Consider the following 24,921-nt stretch of genomic DNA (forward strand, 5'->3'; position numbering starts at 1 on the left):
TAAATATTGTATGTGCAACAACAAAACTGCAATAATACACTTTAAAAATAAAGATACAAGAATTGCAATTTTCATTTTTTTTTATTATTCGTGAATATATTTTGATAAAATTGATTCTTTATTTTGTAATTGCCAATTTTGACAATAAACACACCGTAGAATACTATTGGACAGCAGCATACGAAGACAGCACAAAAATGTAACCCCCTTTATCCGTTGGTATCATGTGTTCGTCGATCTAGTGGAGGATTTAATTTTGTTGTGTTTTATGGACCTCTCCTCCTTTTAATTACATTAACGGTACCAATTTTCCTGCACCAGATGCGCATGTCAACAATACATGTCTCTTCAGTTATGCTCGTGGCCAACTTATCTTAAAGTTCGATAGTCTTTATTGTCAATACTTTTAAACTATCTTAATGCTATTTCAATTGTAGATACGGTTACAAACTTAGTCCGTGTTTTAGCGAGTGCTGGATGTCAGTATTGTAACAAGAAGAACAATGTTACATGCTCTAACTGGTATTGCTCAGAAGGTAAGTTCTTTTTTATATAATTCTTTATTTTGTATTTCTTCATGTCATACACAAATTATATTCATTTCTTCTATTAAAGAAGAATACAAAATTTTTAATAACTCTGACCTGTTAGTGTCAGTGCTTATATCATGATAATATCCCTCTCCCCTCCCCCAATAAAAAATAGAAGAGGTTAACATAGATAATGAAAAACACACAATCACTTATATATTCATATTATGATTCAATTGATATTTATAGATTATTATTGATGCAACATATTTGTATAATATGTACTCTTAATAAAAGAAGGTAAATTATTGTTTTAAGATTTCTCTTATAACAGTGCATACATTTAACTTATCAAGTTAGAGGTAAAAAAACTGTTTCAAAATACACTTCCAAACTACTGGCAGTATACAACTTTGAGCTGAGATGTTCAATTCTATCTGAAGGAATAGGGTAACACCTATATAAGTGCTTTCGTAGACATTACATTACCATTGTTAATCTGTCAATGTATCACACAATTATAATTAACGATAAGAAGGAAAAATAAAAAGCTTTAAGTAAATGAAAACAACAACACCATGACCAAATGAAATACTAGAAAAAGGTAAGCAACAGTCATAAAAAAATCACACGTACATCTGATTTTTCAAGTTGCTTTGTTCCTTCTTCACTTGGCAGTCAAACCAGTCACGTTGGAATTTTGATCAAAGGACCTCATGATTATGACTTAAAGTGTCTACTTTAGTCGATTCAATTAGTTTGTGTAAAAGATTTGAACTCATTTAGTACTGAAGGACGCTAAAATTCAAGCTTATATATGAAAATCTATCGATTATGCCGTAATGTGTCACTTTTCAGATGTTTTTTTTGTCAAAAATGAAAGTGACCGCATCTGTGTTCACTCTCAACCTTTATATATGTAATGGGTACAATCATCAAATACAAAAAAGGGATGAAAGATACCAGAGGGACATTCAAACTCATAAATCGAAAATAAGCTGACAACGCCATGGCTAAAAAGGAAAAAAAGATTACCACACAAACAATAGTACACATGCCATAACATAGAAAACTAAAGATTAAGCAACACTAACCCCACTAAAAACTAGGGGTGATATCAGGTGCTCCAAAAGGGTAAGCAGATCCTGCTCTACACGTGGCACCCATCGTGTTGTTTATGTGATGACAAATCCGGTAAATAGTCTAATTCGGTAGGTCACATTCATTACAGGGAAGGGGATTGTAGTTACGACGTGAGGAACATATCCGATATCATTTGCGAAACGGTTATTCCATTACAACTTACATTTAAATATTAAGAACAAACACAATTGCGGCCACTTCCATTTAAGACTAAAACCGTCTAAAATTTAACTCAAATGCTTAAATTGTGATTATTTCAGTAATTTGGCATGACTTACTGATGCAAGTTACCAATATATGTGCATTATATTGCACATTCCGTATTTGTGTAACAGAAGTATTTTACTTTCCAAAAAATAGCTTAAAGTTTACATTTTTACAATTTTGCAAAACTGCTGTTTTTTGGGAAAAAAGGGATTTTACTAGACCTACTCCTTTGTTTTTACTATGTTTTGTACACAATATTTATAGTTACATATATGACATATTATTTTTATTGTAGTGTTCACTGCAGAACTTGATTTAACTGGTATGTTAAAAAAATGTATTTTTTATGCAAATTATCATTATGATTTTTTTAATTATGCATTATGCAAATTTTAAGACCTATTTACTGTAAAGAGATACAATCTACTTGGAAAACCGACAACCAAAGCCATAATACGGAAATAATAAAAAAAAAACCTCCATTAGTTTGTGATATATTACATGTTTGATTTTTTTTTAATTTTGTTTGGAACGTTACTGGTGAGTCTGGCGTCTGGTGCAAATACAAAATTTCCAGCCTGGTATCTACGATTAGTTTATTTGCAAATACTTGGTCGATGCCACTGCTGTGAGAGTTTTCTCCCCTGATGGTATCACCAGCCCAGTCGTCTGCACTTATGTATTAATATGATATAAAATTGAGAATGGAATGGGGAATGTGTCAAAGAGACAACAACCCGATCAAAATAAAAAAACTCAACAGCAGAAGGTCACCAACAGGTCTTCAATGTAGCGAGAAATTCCCGCACCCGGAGGCGTCCTTCAGCTGGCCCCTAAACAAATATATACTAGTTCAGTGATAATGAACGCCATACTAATTTCCAAATTTTACACAAGAAACTAAAATTTAAATAATACAAGACTAACAAAGGCCAGAGGCTCCTGACTTGGGACAGGCGCAAAAATGCGGCGGGGTTAAACATGTTTGTGAGATCTCAACCCTCCCCCTATACCTCTAACCAGTGTAGAAAAGTAAAAGCATAACAATACGCACATTAAAATTCAGTTCAAGAGAAGTCCGAGTCTGATGTCAGAAGATGTAACCAAAGAAAATAAACAAAATGACAATAATACATAAATAACAACAGACTACTAGCAGTTAACTGACATGCCAGCTCCAGACTTCAATTAAACTGACTGAAAGATTATGATTTCATCATATGAACATCAGGCACAATAAACTATAAATAAGTTTTTTTACATAACCTTGGATTTTTGTAGGATTTCTACCTCATGAATAGATTACATTAGCTGTTTTTGGCAAAACTTTTAGGAACTTTGTACTTTATTTGTTTTTTTAAACCTTTTTGTATTTTATTATTCATGCGTCACTGATGAGTCTTTTTTTAGACGAAACGCGCGTCTGGTGTTAACGTATTGCATGACTGAAAAGAAATATCAATTATGGTATCTATGATGAGTTTATTTGTTCGGAATATAGAAGAAAAATCAGATAGTAAATGTAATTTGTTATTGGAACATAACACTAGATATTGTAATTTAAATTGTTTCCATAATTATTTCTTTTACCGCAACTGTATGTCCGTATTTGCAATAAACAAATATGAAAAATACTGTTAACATTTTATTTTATTACACAATTAGGAACTTTGACATCAAAAGTGAACAAGTTAGCCGACAATTTTTGTTCCTTCTGTGAAACCAATGATACGGCATGCATTGATTTATTCTGTAAGTATGACACTTTTTGTGCAGATGATTATTTTGATAGTTTGAATTTGTGCGTTAACATCAATTGTTTTTAAACTGCAAAGACGAATGTATGTTTTGAAGCGTTCACATAAACTACAACCGGATTATAAATGCAAACGAAAAAGAACTTTTCATCTGTATAGTCTTGTTTGAGGAAAAACACCTTTAAAGAATTACCTATATTAATTGTTTGTAAATGTTATGTGCAACATACTGTACGTTTTTTAATTAGTGAGATAACCATTAACTGTTGATAATAGTACCAGCTCTAAAAAGTAGGGCTATAATAATAATAATAATAATAATAATAATAATAATAATAATAATGAATTCTTTATTTAAAGAGGGTAAACTCAGTTAGTTACAATAAACTAATCTTCCCTGAGGCCCTCATACACAAATTGTTTTCCTTTATCTGGTTTTGTTCATGTTCATGCGTTTGATATAATCACCCATCTAAATCAAAACGTGACCCTTTTAGCAGTCACATTAAAACCAGTTAACAGAGGAGGCACGCATCCCCCTGTCTTTCCCCCTTTTTGCGTAAGTTTATCAAATAGATGCAAAATATCGTCATCTATACAACCTAGATGTTATGTTCGTTTATTATAGGTATTCATAAACGTATTGACACTTTTGGTATTTAGATGTATTTTGCCTCCAAATGACCTTATATCACCTCCGAATAACATTTTGACGTCAAGCAACAATCACTTTTTAGTTGTGACGTCAAATATTTTGAATTATGAAGTCAAAGTTTACGGGAACCTGTGTGATGTTATGTAATGGCGGACAAATTTGCATACAAGTGTAAATACGTCTATTGTCAATCTGAAATTTTCGCTTTTCTCAGGTTTACCAAATAGACGTATGGTATCGTTATCTGTACAAGCTAGATGTAATGTGTGTTCATCACCAGGCATTCAATGCCAAGCAGACCCAGAATGTAAGTTAATAGTTATTAAAGGTACCAGGCGTATAACATTATATAAAGGTCGTACCCAGCTCTTTGACAAAAAAATGGCTGGTTTAATTTTCATTAAATTTGCAAAGCATTTGCTTTGACCTGTTGACAAAATTTCAAAATTACTAAACATTAGAACCACAGAACTTTCAGGAAGAATTGTACTCGAATGGACAAATGATGAATATGAAACAGTTTAATGAACAAATATTTTTATGTTGCCATTTGAATGAGGATTCTTTGTTTTGAATTTTCGAGTTCGTTATTTTTGTTATTTTATTTTTGGACATTTAAAAGTTTCATTTTTCTCTTAAACGTGATTCAAACATTGCATAGTGTACTTTCCCTTATAATATCATAAGAATATAAAAATCATACAATATATATTTCTATTATGTTATATTTATAGGCTCAACCTCCAGTAATATACTATCTGGCTCAGGTAGGTGTGAGAATATTCATAATTAATCAAAACATTTACATTTTCTTATTTAAAATTCTTTCTGCTGGTTTTTAATGATAACAATATTTTTTAAGAACTGTTATTGAGTTTGATAGGCAAACTATGTCTTGTTCTCTTCTTGTCATTGGTTGATATTTAAGGATGTTATTGTCCAATAGTTTGCTTGTTTGTGATATTGTCACACAGTTTGATAAAATGCAAACGATGTTTTATCTAATAAAACCACCAAAAACAATTGCAACGTTTTATGAAACAAAAGTCTGCGTATTAATTGTATGAAACAATTAACTTCCAGTCGATGAAACTGATACCATATGTGGGGGTTTCTGAGTTAACGATTTTCAACTTAAATATCCAAATTCGTTAGTCGGTCTAGACATGTTTATACCGCAATTGCAAATACATGTAATACTAACACTTCTTATTCATTTAAACTACATTCTAAAAATTAAAACTAGGAGTATACATACCGAATTTGTGTTTACCACAATCAACACGACATTAACCATGTGTCGATGATGAACCTACCTTTGAGTAACACTTGATACCAACCCTGGTTGTTGGTGTAAAAAATAAACATCACCTTATAAAGTTGATGCGTTCAAAAGGCTCTTTTGAATTTACCTTAAGCATGAACGCAGAAAACCCAATACATACAAATTAGGTATGCGTAAAAAACCAAAACAGTTGAAGAGCTATATGTTCAAAAGGACTTGCAAATAGCCAATTCGATATTTGGTCAATTTTTGATGAGGGAGTTCAAACCATAGTTTATTTTTTATATCAAAATTTACATTTTTTTAGCAAGGTTTTGTTTCGAATCATGTCCGTACCACAGTACTAACTTCTAAGCTGAAAGTCCACTAACAGAGTTATCGGCCTAGTGTTGTGAAAACTGAAAACAACACTATATAAAGTGTATGTGTTTTTCTGGATTAATCTCACCAGGAACGCTCAAGTAAAATATTTAAAAGTCGGGGATGCTCAGACGCTAACTTTTTTGAGAGGGTTATAACCAAAAAGGCATACTGGTAACCTTATTCATCTAAGATGAGGTTCGTATTGCTCATCCTTTGGTACTAATGTTATGAAATGTATTTTAAGACTGCTTTCTTGTCATTTCGTCGTTTTTCGTTATTTGCCTTAATTTTGTCAGTCTTTCTTTGACATTTTTGTTCTCCATTTCTTATCATCCGTAACTAATCACAAATATTATAACTTTTACAACAACCTAAATGAAATATTTTCCTAATATGGTGTTTCTGTAGCATTTTGTTTCGTCTTTTAAATTTCTTAAACATGAATCGTTTAAGTCCTTATGTTTGATATAGTTGACTGTAAAATAAATGTACACTACAAATAGAGATATCATGATGTCTTTTTTTAACATACATTAACGGGCTCGTCTAGATATTCCACATGATATAGTCAGTATCAAAACTCAACTACCTATTTTTCTGTTTATTGGTAATTATGACGTAACACAATGTATTGGCTTAAATTTTCAGTGATACAGCCAGTACGTTGATACTCGAAAATATTAGACAGTAAGATCAAAAGGAAAATATACGAATTACCGATAAAGAATCACATATTACGTTGTGCACTTTAACGTATAATGACCCTGAATTAAAAATCTCAAACTTATAAAGCAAACTTGTTCTTACTTATCATTATTATAATTGCAGGTAGCCCCTCCTCCAGTAAAGTACAATCAGGGTCAGGTAAGTGTGAGCATATCCATAATTATTATCAGATTTTTAATTATTTATATCATAACTTTCAAGAACCGTTATTTCGTTTTGATGAGCAAAGTGTGTTTCATTATCTCCTTTTTATCAACGGCGATGCAAGGATATTGTTGTCTAATTCTTTGTTTCTCTGTGATTTGGTAATTTCAACATACAATGAAAAACGTGTGTTATCTGATTCTAAAACTTAAAACATAACAACATTTCAGAACAGGAATGTCTATATACATATTGTCCTTAAAACAATTTACTACCATTTAGAAAACGTGATACCATTTTTCGGAGTTCATATTATCCAGATTTAATTGACGATTTTTGTATGTAAAGAAATGTAAAGTGTCATTGACACAAAAGCTTAACACATGTGAATAATATAGTTCCAAGACAAATTGAAGACAACAAGAAACATCACCAAAAAGGACTAAATTATTTGAACTTACCACAAGCATTATGTCGTGTACCACATATAGGCCTGAAGCGCCTGATTCCAGCCTCTTCTTTTGGTGGGATACGAATGTATAAAACCTTAACATGAGTTCGTAACTGGAGCACATGATACAATTCTCGGTTTTAATCAGGGTTTATGTTGCCTAGTCATTTCTTGCTTTTTAAGTACTTGTTTGTTGCCGTTTCGTTATGCTTTATCATAATTCTGCCAGTCTCTCTTTTAATAACGAGTTCTGATTCTCCCTTTGAAATCTTTCACTTCCATTTGACTCGTTGCTTCACCATTGTTTTCTCTTTGTCCTTTTTTGGATTATTTATGCACTTTTGATTACTGCTGATCCAGTATTTATGGTTCATGTTTTTACATGTTATCATGGTAACCACAGATATCTTAACACACTTGTTCAACCGATAGGGTATCTGTTTTGATCGTAATTAGGAAATTTTGTATTTATTCTTACTCTTTCATCAAAGATCAAAGCACCAGTAACACTTATAGTCGGCATAATTTTGAATTGACATCTGTTTTCAATATTCTCCGCCAGAGTTATCTCTCTTTACGTGTGACCATTGATTTAGTCATTGTCTGTAAATATAGTACCTTAATATGTATTACCTTGATTTAGCTATATATGTATTTCCAGGTTGTTTGGGTTTTACTTCTCTTAAACTTTGTTTTTGATTTGACCTTGTCATCTATTTTGACTAAATTGTCACTTATAATAATTATGTAGACGACACGTGGGTACTGCATGATTAATTGTAAGTTTGTTATATTTGGTGAATGTATACAACTGAGTTGATGCAATTGCCAGTGAATGATTTGCACCTAGGGTATCACACGTCTAGTAGTCAACTCTAATGTGTTGACAAGAAATATCATTGATGTGTTCCTTTTTCTGTAAATGTTATTGAATTGGTGTTTTCTTAAAGCTGAATTTTTTGAAACACCTTTTTACCTCTTTTGTCCATATATTGCTTTACCTTCATTTGGAGAAACTTATTGCTATAATCGATGTAAATTGCTGTCTAATTTTGTATTTGAAGCGAACTTCAAAATTGTTTGATTCTAAATATGACAGTTGTCTTTCAGTTTGATGTGTTATAGCATTTCGAAATGATTTGCCATTTAAAATGAGACTTTCGGTTTTGAGTTCGAATATTTTGTTATTTTACTTTTTTTTTTTTAGCACGTACAAATATTTTAAAGAATTTATGTCTCTTTGAAACGTAGTTATATTTATAAATTTACTGTTTACACATTTTTGAATTTTTTGAAATACTTAGGCTTTTCTTCCAAGGGCATAGATTAATTTGGCAAATCTTTTAGGAATTTTGGTTCTCAATGCTCTTCAACTTCGTATTTTATTTGGCATTTTAAACTTTTTTGGATTCGAGCGTCACTGATGAGTCTTTAGTAGACGAAACGCGCGTCTGGCGTATATACCAAATTTAGTCCTGGTATCTATGATGAGTTTATTTATATCGAAAATGGCATAACGAGCACTCTAGTACCTGCATTTTCTTTTCGTTATTTATTTTCATGTAATTTAGAAATGGTTTATTGATCGATAATAGGACTAACAATCTCTAGAACATTATGGTCCTTTGAAATAACATTGTTAGAAATCTCATGGCTTCATTTCCTATATTAATATTTTTTTAAAAGTTAAGAAACGTTTCTTATTGTCATTTAACTGGTAAAATATGGGCCTCACAGGCGACTTTGAAACGCTGATAACGGATTGATCTCGCGTGTATATACACAGATATACATTCAATTACGCGTTACATAAACTTAATTAATATAAATATGATATGATTGCTACTTTTAATGACATGATATTAAAGATCCTCAGTTTCATTTTCCATTTTTTCATTATTTATTTTGACCGTTACTGTTTTGTTTTCTGGGCTAAAAAAAGCCCCAAACTTCTGGCTTACAATATGTAAAATGGTTATAAATTTAAAAACAACGTTCGAATTGCGGTACTGGAATCAACGCTATTTATCAATATTGAATTTTGAAAACTTGGGCTGAAATTATTGTCAGGAAATTGTCTTAGTATATCGCCGTTTTGATGATTTAATGTCCCTAAAATACGAAAACATTGCCAGTTCTGTTTGTTTTTTTTTACTTTCAAACTATTTATATGTGATATATCTGTGTAAGATGAAATTGAGAATGGAAATGGGAATGTGTCAAAGAGACAACAACCTGACCATAGAAAAAAACAAAAGCAGAAGGTCACCAACAGAACTTCAATGTAGCGAGAAATTCCCACACCCTAAGTATGAATAAAAGGAAAGTTAGAATATACAATTGAGCATGAGATAGGGAATGTGTCAAAGCGACAACAACCCAACCAAAGAGCAGAATATACTTGTATGCCGATGAGTCAAGACCGTAAGATCAAAAGAATTCAAGATATGAATGTTTCTCAACCATATAAATTTCCAATGAAATAGTTAAAGAAAATTGTAAAAAGATGATAAAGAGGGAATCAAAACTCATGTCGAAAAAAGACGAGCATAATCAAAGCAATTAACACGACAAATGACAAAACAAAACACTACAAATGCAAATATATACAGAGCACCACAAATTTCAGGGAATGTCAGGGAAAAGGTTTAGCATAAAATGCTCCAGATATCGCTTATGTTATGTTACACATCGTAATTGCAGCACGACGTTTTATTCGTAGTTGTTACAATAAAAATATACCCGAGGTCATCTGTGAGACAGATATTCCATAACGTTGAACCTACCAATTCGTAGTTTTCAGATAGTGTTGAATTGGATTAGTTGTGAATAACAGATGTAATGAAATATATATAATCAAAACACGATTCCCCAAACGACTCGTGCAATCAACTATTCCAAACGTTACCACACCCCTTCAAGACAATGACCGGTCATTTACAAAATATTATTCGATAAAAACTTGAACTTTACTTGCTAATTCACCTACATCACAACTCTATTATATATAAATCATGTCAGAGATAGGTGCTAACTACTGTTTGTAATTAAGATAATTTTATAACATATATAAGAGAGCAGGTGCCCGCCTTTGACAAGTAACCAGGAACTAACCTACTTACATTTTCAGTTTCATTATCACCTGAAAATGTGTGAAAAGTCACCAATAGCATGCTGGCGTGCAAATAGATATATAAATATGTTGACGTCGTTTGATAAAATGTTCAAAGATTTTGTAAAAATTAAAATAAAACTGAGATAAAATCGTTATACAAGCAGAATCCCTGATGTTACTGAGCTTTTTGTACCGCCATCTTGGATTGTAAAAAAATACTACATTATCGGCCAAGTTCGTTCCTTGCAAATGCAAATATTTAGACATAACAGATTAAATAGCAAACTTAAATTGAAAAAAGTAAAATAACAAAACGAACTTCGAGGAAAATTAAAAACGGAAAGTCCGAATTTAAATGGCAAAATCGAAATCTATAACAACTGTCATATTGCTGTTATTTTAAAAAGACTGTTCTTTTGAATAAAAAAAAAATAAGAGATTGATTGAGTTATTTAAACTTTTATAACAAATAATAAATTTATGTTTTTGTTTCATTCAATTTTCATCTTAGCTGTGTAAGGGAAATATCTCTTAACAGAATTTTTATACTGGAATGATAGTGTAATTTTCATATTTTGATTGTAGTTAGAAAAAAAGTTCTGGGACACCATTGTTTTCTTTTTGTGTACTATATAAGCATAATATACAAGACCTTACATATTTTACTACAAATTCGATCTCATTATTCCCAATTTATTCACAAAAAAGTAGTTCTTTTATGAATAATCTATGTAACATTGTACCTCGGAAAATAGAACGATGACTTATACTTTTGATTATATTAAAAAAAATGGCATTGCATAAGAAAATTTGATTTGAGGCAATATATACTGATGATCCAATTTTCGTAAAAAAATGTTGTCATTAAAGAAAGATCGTACCACTTTCGTTTGCAGTTTTAATAAATGCTGTGTTCGAATAAGAGTGGGGTTGGTTTTTTTTTTTATTGAAAAAGCCAACTGATATTTTCTTTTGATGACATGTATATTTGGGATGCCACAAACATTTCCCCATATCTGATTTTTTTTTTATCATTACAAAACTAAAATGAAGCCTCATATAATGTGTTAAGATTGATGCTCTGCTGACAATAGTTGAATAGTCCACATATATTTCACCTCTTTATAATTTTTTTTTAATTTAAATTTTATAACAAAATAAGGAAAATGAATACTAATCTTTGGAGGAGTCAGTAGTTATCTATATCTATCTGATATCTTACCTTATATGGAACAATGTTCCATTCACACTGCCATATTGGAATAACAAAGTTAATATTTTTCTTCACAGCTGGATAAGTAAAGCTGGTAATTAAAGTAGGCGAAATAAATATTTTTATCGGAATTATATTTTGATTTCTTGAAATCAGACTTACAAACAAATTGACCATCCCGAAATCTAAGCAATACCTTCGTTTTTTGTTTGTTTATATGGTTTTCATTCATACAATTAGAAAATAGATTTATGACAAGATTTATGATAAGAAGATGTAGTTTTAGTGCCAACAAGACAACTCTGAATCCAAGTCATTTGTATAGGTAAACCATTATGGGTCAAAGTACGTTCTTCAACACGGAGACTTGACTTACACCGAACAGCAAGCTATAAAGGGCCCGAAAAGGGAGTAGGGTAAAACAATTCAAATGGGAAAACTTTTAATCTGTATAAAAAAAAACGAGAAACGAGAACCATTTATTAACCACATTAACAAACGACAACCACTGAAATCAGGTTCCTGATTTGGGACAGGTGCAAACAAATTCAACCAGTATAAACGTTTTAATATGTACCAACCTCCAACCTTACCTGAAACAATAGTGTAACACCACAACATAGAAAGATGCATATATACCAATTAATCAGTTATTTGTTCATTTATTTTTCGATGTGTACTCGCTAACAATGTGAGCATCATTGGACTGGTTGTGATTCAAAAAAAATATCGGGTCAGTCCACAATGCAGATATGAATATGCAGTGCGTAAGGGTCTACTTTATTCTCTGAAATCGCACGTGAAGTTTATAAACTTGGCTTTCGCAAAGCAATATTATTTAATTGTTCGGAAATCATAATAACCTAGGGAAATTCTGCAAAATCTGCAGTAATTTGTGATAGCTCACTTTGATACTTAGATCTGAGTTTCCACTGACAGCCCGAAATATAAAAATGTCTGTTGCTTTCAAAGGTGCATTCTTTTTCTGTTTCGTGAGAAAAATGTGTGTAACCTGTTCAGTCACTATACATCTTTTTCAGTTAGATTTTAGGAAAACTTAATAGTAGTAAATGTTTGATTTTTTGCAATAATCTTTATATCGATATATCTCCATGGCCTTTTACAGTAACGTTTACGTTCAAAGTTTAACCCTGTTGGTGTCAATAGGCTATTTGCCAATTCCCGTAATTGACCCTGTAATTAGAGATCCCTAATTTGGTTGTCTCCCGTATGACGGACATTATTTTTTATTTACAATAGAGAGCTATCAGAAAGAGCAAATGTAATGTGCGTAATGTGAGTAATCCATAAGGTTTTTAAATCTTTTAATTTACATTAATTTGTTGTTTAGCTAAATACTTTTGACCTCAGAAATTGTTTTTCATGAAAAAATAGTTAAACCGCCGATACATCACTTTCAATTCATCATGCTTTGCTTTGGCAAAAGGAATCTTGTCCGGTATGGAACCAGTCTAAGATTGACAAAGGGAAGTTATTTGTTTAAAAAGTGTGTAATAATAGACTCAAATCGGTAATTGGCAAATGGACTATTGGGACACATGTGTCAAAACCAGTTTTCACTCATGCAAGCTTATCATTTCTGTATCTCTTTCAAATATAAAACTAGAGAAGTGTCTCGACAGGATCAATCTCAATTTTAACAAGTTAATCATCCGATATTAATCAAATTAGTTAAGATTTGACTTATACAACTTTATCAAATATGCGGATTCGTATCGTATTAAATTATACTAATTGAAAAAAAGTATAAACAATGAAGAAATGTGATTAATCGTGATATTATCTTTATATTCAACATCATCTAAGGCATAGTCAAAACAGAAATGGTGAAAAGCAGTCAAGAATTATTCATTTTAGATTCTGTATGCTGGAGAACGCACTATGACAAAAATTTAAATGACGTAATACAGTCTATAACGTCATGTGTGATTTGCCGTGGTTCTCATTTTACATAGTACTTTTATTTATTTCTAAATACCAATACACAGAATATTTTTATTATATTTAATTTATCTCTGTAAATTAAAAATCTTGTTTTAAAATCAAAAGTGTCTACAAACAGTGGAAGTCATGCACCTATTGATCACCTAGCAATTTCAAATAAAAGACCTAATATTAATTATGCTTGTAAAACCTTTAAACCTAATTGGAATGCAAACCCACCAACTTCAACAAACGAATTTACCCGAAGTAGACAACCTTTTAAAAAGACTCTATGCTTTTCACAGGTTACATTGAAAACAATCAATTGTTTATTTCTAATGAGAAACTGTTAAAATATATTTTTGAATTTTAACAGTTTTCTCTGAAAATATACCTCATGCATTGCAACAGCTTGGATTTTAATGTTACAAAATGTTTAATTTGGAAATAATAATGTCGTATGTGACAATTTTACTTTTGACTTTTTGAACTAAATGGTTAAATGGTATGTAATGTATCGGGTAGATTAAGTTGAAAATAGACCTTTAAAGTATGATAAACACACAAAAAAATATAAAACAAGAAGAAAAAACCCTTTTAAACTTGATCTTATATTGGAAGTTTCAACACAGCTGATAATATTCGAATTAAGCATTAGATAACTTGAAAAGTACATTTTTGTCCGTGAAAAAAACCCCAACACTGGTGTACTTTTCAAAGTCTAGGCGTCATCTTAAGACCAATGTTATTTTCATTTTTCAACAATGCTATTACCTTTAAAGATAAGGTTCTTCGTATTTTCAATGTCGGTATAATCTTTTTATAACATTTACGGTATAAATGTATGCACCAGTTGTGCATTTTGACAATAAATGTCTTTTTGGTGATGCTCGAATAGACAAGACATTATAGCTTCGCATGAAGTATATGTATTCCTTAAATTTCAACAACATAATATCCGTATTCTCATGCTAGTATAGAACAAGGGGCTACTTGACTGGTGATACCCACGGGGACTAGCAGTCCTACAATAGAGGTATCGACAAAGTGTTAGTAATTCACGATTCAAATGTTCTTGACAAGATGAGCATTATATGTTAACTTGTTCCATCTGCACCTTACACTTAAGCAAGTTCAAAACTAAGACCCTGGTTTTGGGATGTTCAGTTTGTTACTGTTTAGATCTGATTTTAGTTTTTAAAGCACGTTTCTCTGAGTGTATGATTGCTTTATTGAAGTTATTTTGACAAAAAGACAGTTGTTATACTGAAATGTTAATGTCTTTTGTGACAGTTTTAGTTTTTACTAAATTGTTATAGGGTATGAAATAAATCTGCTAACTAAAGTTGAAAATAGCTCTAAGAATTAATCTTTAAGAGAGAGTAAGCTTTTCAACTAAGATGATAATACATAAACATGATGCATAAATCATTACACAACTGTAAGACAATACCTTTTAGTCCATTCACACTTCAGAGTCAAAAAGTGAACTCAATTACAATTGCTAACCAAAATGAGAAAGATTCCATGTATCTTGGGTCTTTTAAGGATACCTTTATATAGATGCGTGTCCACCATTTTCATTCAAGATCCAATATAGACTTAAATTTCACTGTGGGTTTATAACATTAGTTTTCATTTGTTTTAAGGTGATCAGTGTGTGCTGTTTAATTTGGAAGTTCTTAGAAGTCTCTACGTGTCTTTTTGAAGTTATTTGAAAGGTTAATGTCTTTTATGACAAATCTAGTTTTGACTTTTTGACTAAATTGTAAAAGGGTATGTAGGAAATCTGCTAAATACATTTGAAAATAGACATTACTCATAATCTTATATAGCGAGTAGGAGTTTCACTAAAGCTGATAATATATGAAATAAGCATTAGACAACTTAAAAAGTACGTTTTAGATCTCTATTCCATTTGAGATAAAGTTCTTCTTATTTAAACTTTTGTATTTATGTTTGTTATCTTTTTCATTTGTTTATTTGTGCTATGTACTAGCAAGACTTTGTCAAAAGAAACTAAAGAAGGGAAATCCACTAAAAGTGATTTCGACCGATGACGTTTATAAAGTGTTTTTTTTTCTTCCTCATTTTTTTGCATATTCTGTGTACCGCGTATTGCATCAATATCATGTAGACATTTTAATATCTCAACCTTGATTTTTCTTTGATCAATCGATTTACAAAATTCGAATATTAAACCTAGTTTTATTACTACCTAAACATCACATTTACATGACAGCCGCAAAGAATAGAGCGAGCGTATACACTTACAATTTTGTGTATTAAATGTATTTTAAAAATTGAATTCTTCCTAAATATGGTGGTGTGTGCGGAATTCATTCCCCTATTTCAATATCAATTTTGATATTTGCAAAATCGAATGTCAAACCTAACGACGGTATACTCAGGGGAAAAAGGAAAATACTTCTTCAGAAAATGAGCCAGAAGATATTAAAAAGAAAACTTGAGAAGAGAAACAAATAATATATTAAATATATTACCATCATATCAAATCATCAGTCTACAAAAAAAAACTTCAAGGAAAACTGGAAGTATAAGCACTGTTAATCTCATAAAACCAGTAATGGTATAATCTACTTATAATTCTGTCTTCATTTTAAAGCATGAGTACAAACTACATTAGGAACGGATAGTTTTCGTATGTTAATTTGACATTAATTGCTTTCGTGGACTAATACCCGTAGTTTTTCTTGTCGGGTGATGCATGCATAGTAAGATACGCTTTCCCTGTAAACCAATCACGTCTTACTCATTTTTTGAGTTCATGATATTCTTGCAGTTTTTGTGTTTTAAACTTGATTTGGCTTATGATTCTATTTATGAGATTCGATCAATGGTAAACTGCTGTTGTCTTCATTTCTAGAAAGCGAACCGGAGGGACAATAGTGTTTAGTTTATACATTTTACGTTTACATCCATTCGTCTTAATTTCTGTCGTATTTTGTATTCTTGTTGATCTCTTTTCCCTATGTATTTTTGAGGAACAATTAGCCTTCTTGTCTGTATTTTTAATGACCAAGGCAGAAGGACGGGTTAGTAGTCAAAATCAACTTAACTATTCAATATATGATTAAAAATGAAGAAAAGTTATAAGAGATAGTTTTGTTTTTGTCGTCCTTTTTATTGTTCAATTGAAAAGGTGTCATTACTATTAAACAAAACTGTAAATTGTCCGTATATCGATGTTTAAAAAGAAAAGCTGGAAATCTATAACTTTATGCATCACTAGTAAAATGGCATACGTGACAACTGAAAAGTTTGAATAGTCACGTTAATTAAAGGGGGCGATTTGATAATATAGATCCACATGATACAACAAACTTAAGAAACTAAGACCTACATTTGATTTAATTTATAGTTTTTCCTTCATAAAAAAAAAAAGGAAACCAAAATGACAGAAAACAAAGTTTGAATGAATTCTTGAACATATTGCCTATTTTCAAGTGTTTTCGTTCCAAAAATAAAGTTATCACTAAACACTCTTGATTTAATTGCTCCATTTAATATCAAAACGGTACTTTCCCTCAACCCATAATCAATTAACCTACCCTAACAAGTAATCCTTCATAGCATGATACGGTGCTTTTCCTACCATATAATGGTTAACCGTGTTGAGCAGATTAATATCCCGACACATATTTTGTTTATCTGCTCTATGTCGTGTCATGACGGTGCTTACCTTACCTCATACTCGTTTAACTGCTCCATTGACATGTATGAAAGGTTCTAACCCTACAACATACCTAATTTACCAATCAATTTTCATGTAATAAAGGTGCTTTCCTTACCACATACTTGCATTACCTGCTCCTTTGTTACATCATGATGGGGTTTATTTAACCATATACTTTCATTACCTGCTCTATTGTTAGTCACGATGGAGGTTATCTGACCATATACTTGCATTACCTGCTCAATTGGGTAAATCTTCCTTGAGGATAAAAGTGAAAAACCAAAAAATGTGGTTGGGCAAGTTCCTTTCTTTCATGACAATAAACAGGTTACTCTTATATGTCGCATAGCATGTATAGTGCTTATTTTTCTTACATGACAAATGACAATTAAATCAAACATATGGTAGAGTAAGAGAGTAAGCACCTTTTTGTCATAGCAATAAACACGTTCACCAAGTATGTGGTACGGTATCACTTTCCTTATGACATGACAATGAAGCAGTTAAACCAAGTACATATACTGCATATTCCTTGTCCATGCAATGTATGATATTGGCTCTGGTTTTAGTTGACGCGACTATTTTTTCTCTCTCTAAAATGATTTGTATATTCTTTATATAATAGCGAGATGTCAAGATCTGTTTGTATCTTTTGTATTTGGATACAGAGTTGTCTCATTGGCACTCACTATCTAATTGATGGTTTCGATTTTTATTGCCTTTTAATAGCCAAGAGAATTTCTTTTTGCTTATTCTTATTGCAGCGTTATATTTGTGTATATAGTATAAATTAGAAGATGTGGTATAAGTGTCAATGAGACATTTCTCCGTCTTAGTTCCAATGTTTAAAAAAACAAAAATTAACATATATAAGTCAAAGTACGATCTTCAACATGGAGCCTTGGCTTATACCGAAAAGCAAGCTATAAAAGGCTCTAAAATTGTAAGTATGAACATGAAACTGAACAGAGTAGGGACATATAATCCGTACTTTTCTTCCTTTTTGCGTTAATCTTTAAATAGTGTCCAACATTTTTTATCATTCTTTGATGCTTCTTGATTTCATGCATTTTCTGTTATTATTGCACATTTATAACTGAGATTTAAAACGTGCCATTCGATCCCTACTGCTTTAACAGTTTCAAGAGAAACGTTCCTCTAAATGAATAGTAAACTACAAATTTCGTTAGTCGAAGCGTCTTTCTAGATTTTTCTTTATCGGGAACGTTCTGACTAAAAGATTTATGTTCCATTTCAGATGTACCAGCTGCAGCAAGTTTAGTAACCTGTAAAGGAATTGGGATGTTCGCGAATCCTGCAATGGATATATGGTGTCAAATTGTTTGTCCGCAAGGCTTTTGTCCACCCTCGCACTGTGAATGTAAGTCATTTTGAATTTATTTTGTTAACTCTCGTAGAGGTAAGCTATAGTTTATGCAGTTGGTAATTAGGCACCATGTTTTCCAAGAATCATTATTATATGTACACATAATTTCGGATCTTTTCCTTTAAATACGAGTTTTTATTTGAATCCTGTTTTAGTCTTACTATTAACTAATATTTACTTTTTTTACACGCAAGGTGGAATAGTTATCCAAACAACCATACCAACTACGGAAAGTACCCATTCTGATTCAGGTATGTTTTTTTTATGACTGCAGTCTTTTCGCATGTCAAGGTTCATAGAGATGGCATATTTTCATTTGAACTTATAAGCTTATATTGATAGTTTTTTTTAATTCGTATTAAGCTTGGTATTTTTTATGTGTTTTTAGTTTAACAATACGGTACATATTCTAAGATTAAACAATGTCATTCATAACAATTTTATTCATTTCATGTTGGTTATTTTTTATGTTTTCGATTGCTCATTCGCCCTTTTTGGGAAATTTTTTAATTTATTAGTATATTTGACTTTACCATAATTAATCAGCATATATAATTTATAAATAATATATGAATATAACTTAACCAGGGAGACGGATTAATATATGGGAAACCTTGTTTCCGAATCCCTTAGTATCAATGTATCACTGTATTTATATGTGTATGTCATGTACATGATTTTTTAAAAAATAAAATATGTTTAAAGTTGTTCCTTACACTACAGGGAGATAACTCTGTAAAGTTAGCTTTTAATAACGTTGTGTTGTAAAAGGAATATAAAGCTTCTCAATGATCAAAGTTGCTATATAACCAGTGTAATTTTTCTGACAAAACGGTTGGTTCAAAATTTTGTTTTTTTTGTTAAAGTATTTACTTTGACAAAATTTTATGAAAATTAAACGAGCCAAATCAATTTTAGTGAAAGTGTTGGGTACCACCTTAAGGTTGAATAAGTAACTTCATCAGGAATATAGGTAAGACTCAGATTGACGTCCGTTTTCAATCGACGTCCGTTCCACAAATCGACATCCAAACCTGAAGTCACAATAAAATTATATTCCAAATAAATTTATTGTTTGTTGTTCTCAAATTGACGTCCAATTTAAGTCTTCCCTAATCGACGCCCGTGTTGTGGATTTGCCGCAATGACGTAATAACCTTACTAAAAAGCGTCGTTGATGTTTTCAACCAACAATGCAACATGACACAATTATTCAAAATGAAGGATATGTTTCGAAGAGAAGTAAGAAAAAAAAAAAAAAAAAAAAAAAAGGTGAAATAAGTAATAAGCGACGATGCAAACCATGAGAAAAGTTGGGCTGATATATCGTAATTGATGGAAATATTTATGTTAATATAAAAAAGAAGATGTGGTTTGATTGCGAATGAGACAACTATCCACAACAGACAAAAATGACACAGACATTAACAACTTTAGGTCACCGTACTGCCTTCAACAATGAGCAAAGCCCATACCGCATAGTCAGCTATAACAGGCCCCGTTAAGACAATGTAAAACAATTCAAACGAGAAAACTTACGGCTTTATTTTTGTAAAAAAATGAAGTCATTATTAAGTGTTTCGTGTCTTCTTTAGAAAAGATGTGACTTACTTTGTTTTTCCTTGTGATACGTCTACTATTAATTCGTAATTCGTTATTTCGTAATGTATAAAGGCAGTTAGTTTCTTTAAACAGCAAAACTATAGAGATAATATACAATAACAATAATGGTGCGCCCGATAGAAATCGATCTTCTGCAAAAGATTCATCTGTTACCTATTTTGGGTTGAAAACAATGTCTGTAATAACTGTTTGAGAGTTCACTTGGCAAATTAACCCTTCAAAACTGAATAAAACTTATCTTTTATTTCTAACTTGAATGTTTTAAAATCAGTAAACATTTTATACATTTCAATTTCTATTAATAATTTACATAATTTAGAACAGCGGTATACTACTGTTGTCTTTATTTACATGTACATTTGCAGTAACTCGTTATTTATTGATATTGGGCATCGTAAAGGTAAGACTGTGATCGATCGGACGGTTTGGCATTACATGACAGTCACATTGGACGTCGATCAGAGGATCAAATATTTGACGTCGATTTGTGAATGAGACTTAACTGAGATGTGGACGTCGATTCGAGGAACGGTCGTCGATTTAAGGCTGGACGTTGATCTGAGTCTAGCATATTTAAGATTGAAACGAAACATAGAGAAGCCAGGGTAGGACTTTTATATTAGTTTTCATTTTACTTTTTTCAGGCGCAGATTTGTATTCTGCCAATGCCATGAATGGTATAATGTGTTCAGTGTGTAACCAACAACCAAAATATTCAGACTGTTCTACGAAATATTGCAATCTATATAATCAGAGTGAGTTAAAGAAAGATAGTAAAACTGTAGACTATAAAAGACACATTGATAATGGAAACTATAAACTTAGTTCACATATTTATCATAAAGTGATGTATTAAATATATGTTAGAGTGCCCTGTTTCTGACTAAAATATTTGTACTTTCCTCTGTGTTCCACTTAGTAATGACAGATAAATTTGATGCCCTTTGCGCAGACTCGAAAACAAAAAATTTCCCCTCAGATCTTTGTCACTTAAAGTCATGCATGACTCTCAAATATGTGGCCAACACTCAAATCGGTATCCGTTAATAAAATAAACTGTAATGTGAAGTCACTTGACACAACCACACCAATCATGTATCGGGTAAATGTGCTCCCTATATCTATGATCGTTGTGCTACAACAGATTATTCTGGAATATGCTGATACCATGTGGGATCACATATCCGTACATTTGAAGTACGAATTAAAAAGCCTCTAAATAGAGGCGTTTGGTATTGTCACAAGAGTATACCAACTTTGAATTAAATTTATTTCCAAGAAACTTATTTTTCATTCCAGTCTCATTATAAATTGACAGGTATAGAGCGGCAAACACTACTTCTAGAATGTCATAATTATAGTTTTTTGAGGGCACAAACTATTTTCACACTACTAAGAAATGATAATATTCAAACATAACTATCAGGTAGTGAACGCAATGATTAGGAAAAGGAAAATATTTCTAATTATAGTTGAGCAAAATTTTATTTTAGAAACGGATATTTGGTTACAAATGATTTTATTTTGATATCTATTCATATTTTGAAACTTTATTTTAAGACCCTAATTAGAAATAACATGATTAAGTTGATCACATCTTTCGATCAAACTGACTTATGAATAACTGGCAAATCACAGAATAAACATGGACTGTTAATTGCAAATTATATTATAGCATGTTTTTCTACAGTGTGTAAAATCTATCTTACTTTTACCGTTGGCCTTCGATATGTTTTTGACAACAACAAAATCTACTCGAAGTTGTTTTGAAAACTTTGATGTGAACCTAGAAGGCAGTGCATTAGCACGGACTTATATTTTTGACATCTATGACGCAATGTAGAATCAGACATAGATTTAAGACTAGACTTTAAAAACACAAAACGCATTTGGTTTTTTTAATTACAAAATCAAGATTGATCTGCATAAATCTAAAAGTCATGCTTTCTATACTTCTGACAATAAACTGATCAAAGTAGTCCTTTGAAAATAGTGGAATTAATTACTTTTAGAGTTTTCAGAATTTTGTTTGAAGTTCTTGATAAATTGCGTGCTGTTATTGGTGATGTGAAACTGTTCTTATTTTTTTCTACCTTATATACCACGTTGACTCATATTCTTGTTTAGAAAAATTCACATACCATATTAAATGGACATTTAAAAAGTCGAAATGCGAATATATATATATTCAAACTGGTTTTTTTTAAGTAACAAAATGACATTTGCCTGATTTTGAACACGGTACATGAAACACTTAGTTGACTGGGTAAAACAGTAAAACTTCTTATATTTTTTAATACATTGGATAATTGAGTAGCTCAGTTATATATTCGTCTTTACCTAAATGATGAGTTCAGATCAACAGAAATTCAAAGGCATCAATTACAGTTAAAACAGTCGTTAAAACAGTCGTTAAAACAGTCGTTAAAACAGTAGTTAAAACAGTCGTTAAAACAGTCGTTAAAACAGTAGTTAAAACCCCTAAGCAAATATTTTGTTGTGTTTACTTACCAAATCATACCCTTCTGGCAAGATTGTGTCTGTTATTATAATATGAACATGTACATTTGTAATTTATTGTTTTGCAGATTTAGAAGAACCACAAGATTCTTTTAGTAAGATTATTTTACTACTACGTTTACCGTTCATTTAAGTTCTAATAACTTTCAAAATAATTTATTAATAATCAAAACGGTATATGTGTTATCTGATTTTTTATATATACTAAGTAGTACATTCTATTAGAGTGTATGTGAAATACATTCAATGACTATCAATTGCTCATTTAACCATTCATGATATTTATATCTACCACGGTATCACATGCTTAATTGAAACTTTATCATGTATGATGTCAAGTTATCGATTTGAATCATATGATAGACAAATCAACTTTCAAAAATATAATTCCTCGATCAGAGGTCTTGTGATTATATTTGGGTCGGGTTGATACGCGTATGACATTGAAAAAAAATATGGTATTCTTTATTTATCTCCTCTGGCATCATTTCAGATAATATATTCAGCTACTCCCCAGAAATGTTCTGCCAACTAGCAACTACCAAAGGGGATATAAATTTACAGAAGATCTTTTGTAAGTACAAGGTATATTGTTGATCTCAGATAAAAATGAATAACTACAAAGTTAAATCTTATATCAATAAGAGGCGATGTAACCATATGAGATTCAATCTCACAAGAAAGAAATAAACTAACAATGCTATGGCTAAAAAGAAAAAAAAGTATAACGTCTATCAAATAAAACAAAGTACACGAAACACAACAGAAAAGACTAATGACTGGGCAACACGAACCCCATCAAAAACTGAGGGTTATCTCAGGTGCTCTAGGAGGGTACTAAGCAAAGCACACTGTTCACGATTACAGAATCTTTTGCAGTATTGCAGTGGCTATCGGAACGGTATACAAAACTGTGCTATACACGATAACAAAATATTTTGTACTACAGTGGAGATCATAGCGATAAACAAAACTCTGCTGTACTCGATAGCAAAATTGATTGTATTGCAGTGGTACATGTTGCCTTTGTTATCATATTCTTTTATCGTCTGTCGATAAAGGAGAAGGATTAGGTACTGTGATTTCATTTATTTTCGTGGATACTAATTTTCGTGGATTAAGGCTACTACATATTTGTTGATATTTGATTTCGTGGTTTTGACGAAGTCTGCATTTCAGCCTATAGAAATTTGTCGTTTATCGAACATTTAACTTCGTGGTCCACCTGTACCAACGAAATCAACGAAAATTGGTATCCAACAAATAATGATAAATCCACAGTATCTCAGATCTAAATCTAATGTACACTTGTATTACAGTGTCTATCGGAAAGGTAGATAACACTCTGATGTTAACGATTACAAAATATTTTGTATTGCCGCAGCAACGGAAACGTAGATAGAGCTCTGCTGTACACGATTACAAAATATTTTGCATTGCAGTGTTCTATCGGAACCGTAGACAGAGCTATGCTGTGCACTATTTCAAAATATTTTGCATTGCAGTGGCTATCGGAACCGTAGACAGAGTTCTGTTTTAGACGATAACAAAATATTTTGTAATGCAGAGGCTATCGGAACCGTAAACAGATATCTGCCCGTACACGATAGCAAAACACTTGATCTGAAAAGCAATCACAATCAAAGACCGTAGTGAGTCTGAAGTAAGGAAAGTAGGTTCGTTACAACCATTTGAAGATTTAACTTATTTCGATTAATTTAATTGTAGGTAATGGTGATCATGCCGTCATTCTATCAGAGTTGAAATCAGTCATGTGTACAGCTTGTCAAAGTGTTGGTAATGGATCAGGATGTGATGCGTACTGTGTGTCTTAATGTTTACTTTAAGATATTAAACACCATTCATATTCAAGTAAAACAATCGTTTTCTTTTCTTGAACTGGCTAGCATAACATATATTTTAGCTGCCATAAGTGTTTAACGGTCTAAAGTTGTTAACTAACTTTGCTTTTATAAGGGGATATCAATAAAACAAACCTATCTGCTATTGTATTGAATAAGACAAAAAAGGACTTAACCAAAAGAAATTCAAATAAAGATTTAAAAGTCTTTCCATGTTTGGAATTTCTTTTGGTTTCTTTTGTGTTTTTCTTTCTTGTGATATATGTCTAATAAAAGAAGGTATTAAATGATATTATTTT

At 31.4% G+C, this 24,921-nt stretch overlaps 1 protein-coding gene across 1 annotated transcript; it reads left to right on the forward strand.

Annotated features, from left to right (window-relative positions):
• The first annotated feature begins 435 nt into the window (after positions 1-435).
• Positions 436-24,921, forward strand: LOC134693116 (uncharacterized). Its single transcript, XM_063553824.1, has 12 exons — positions 436-536; positions 2,176-2,202; positions 3,546-3,632; positions 4,507-4,599; positions 5,027-5,059; positions 6,769-6,804; positions 18,489-18,611; positions 18,812-18,868; positions 20,885-20,995; positions 22,829-22,855; positions 23,254-23,334; positions 24,489-24,921. Exons 4-12 carry the CDS (start codon positions 4,524-4,526, stop codon positions 24,593-24,595), a joined length of 651 nt encoding a protein of 216 aa, XP_063409894.1. The 5' UTR covers positions 436-536; positions 2,176-2,202; positions 3,546-3,632; positions 4,507-4,523; the 3' UTR covers positions 24,596-24,921.

This window comes from Mytilus trossulus, chromosome 12 (genome assembly GCF_036588685.1).
Source record: "Mytilus trossulus isolate FHL-02 chromosome 12, PNRI_Mtr1.1.1.hap1, whole genome shotgun sequence".
NCBI lineage: Eukaryota > Metazoa > Mollusca > Bivalvia > Mytilida > Mytilidae > Mytilus > Mytilus trossulus.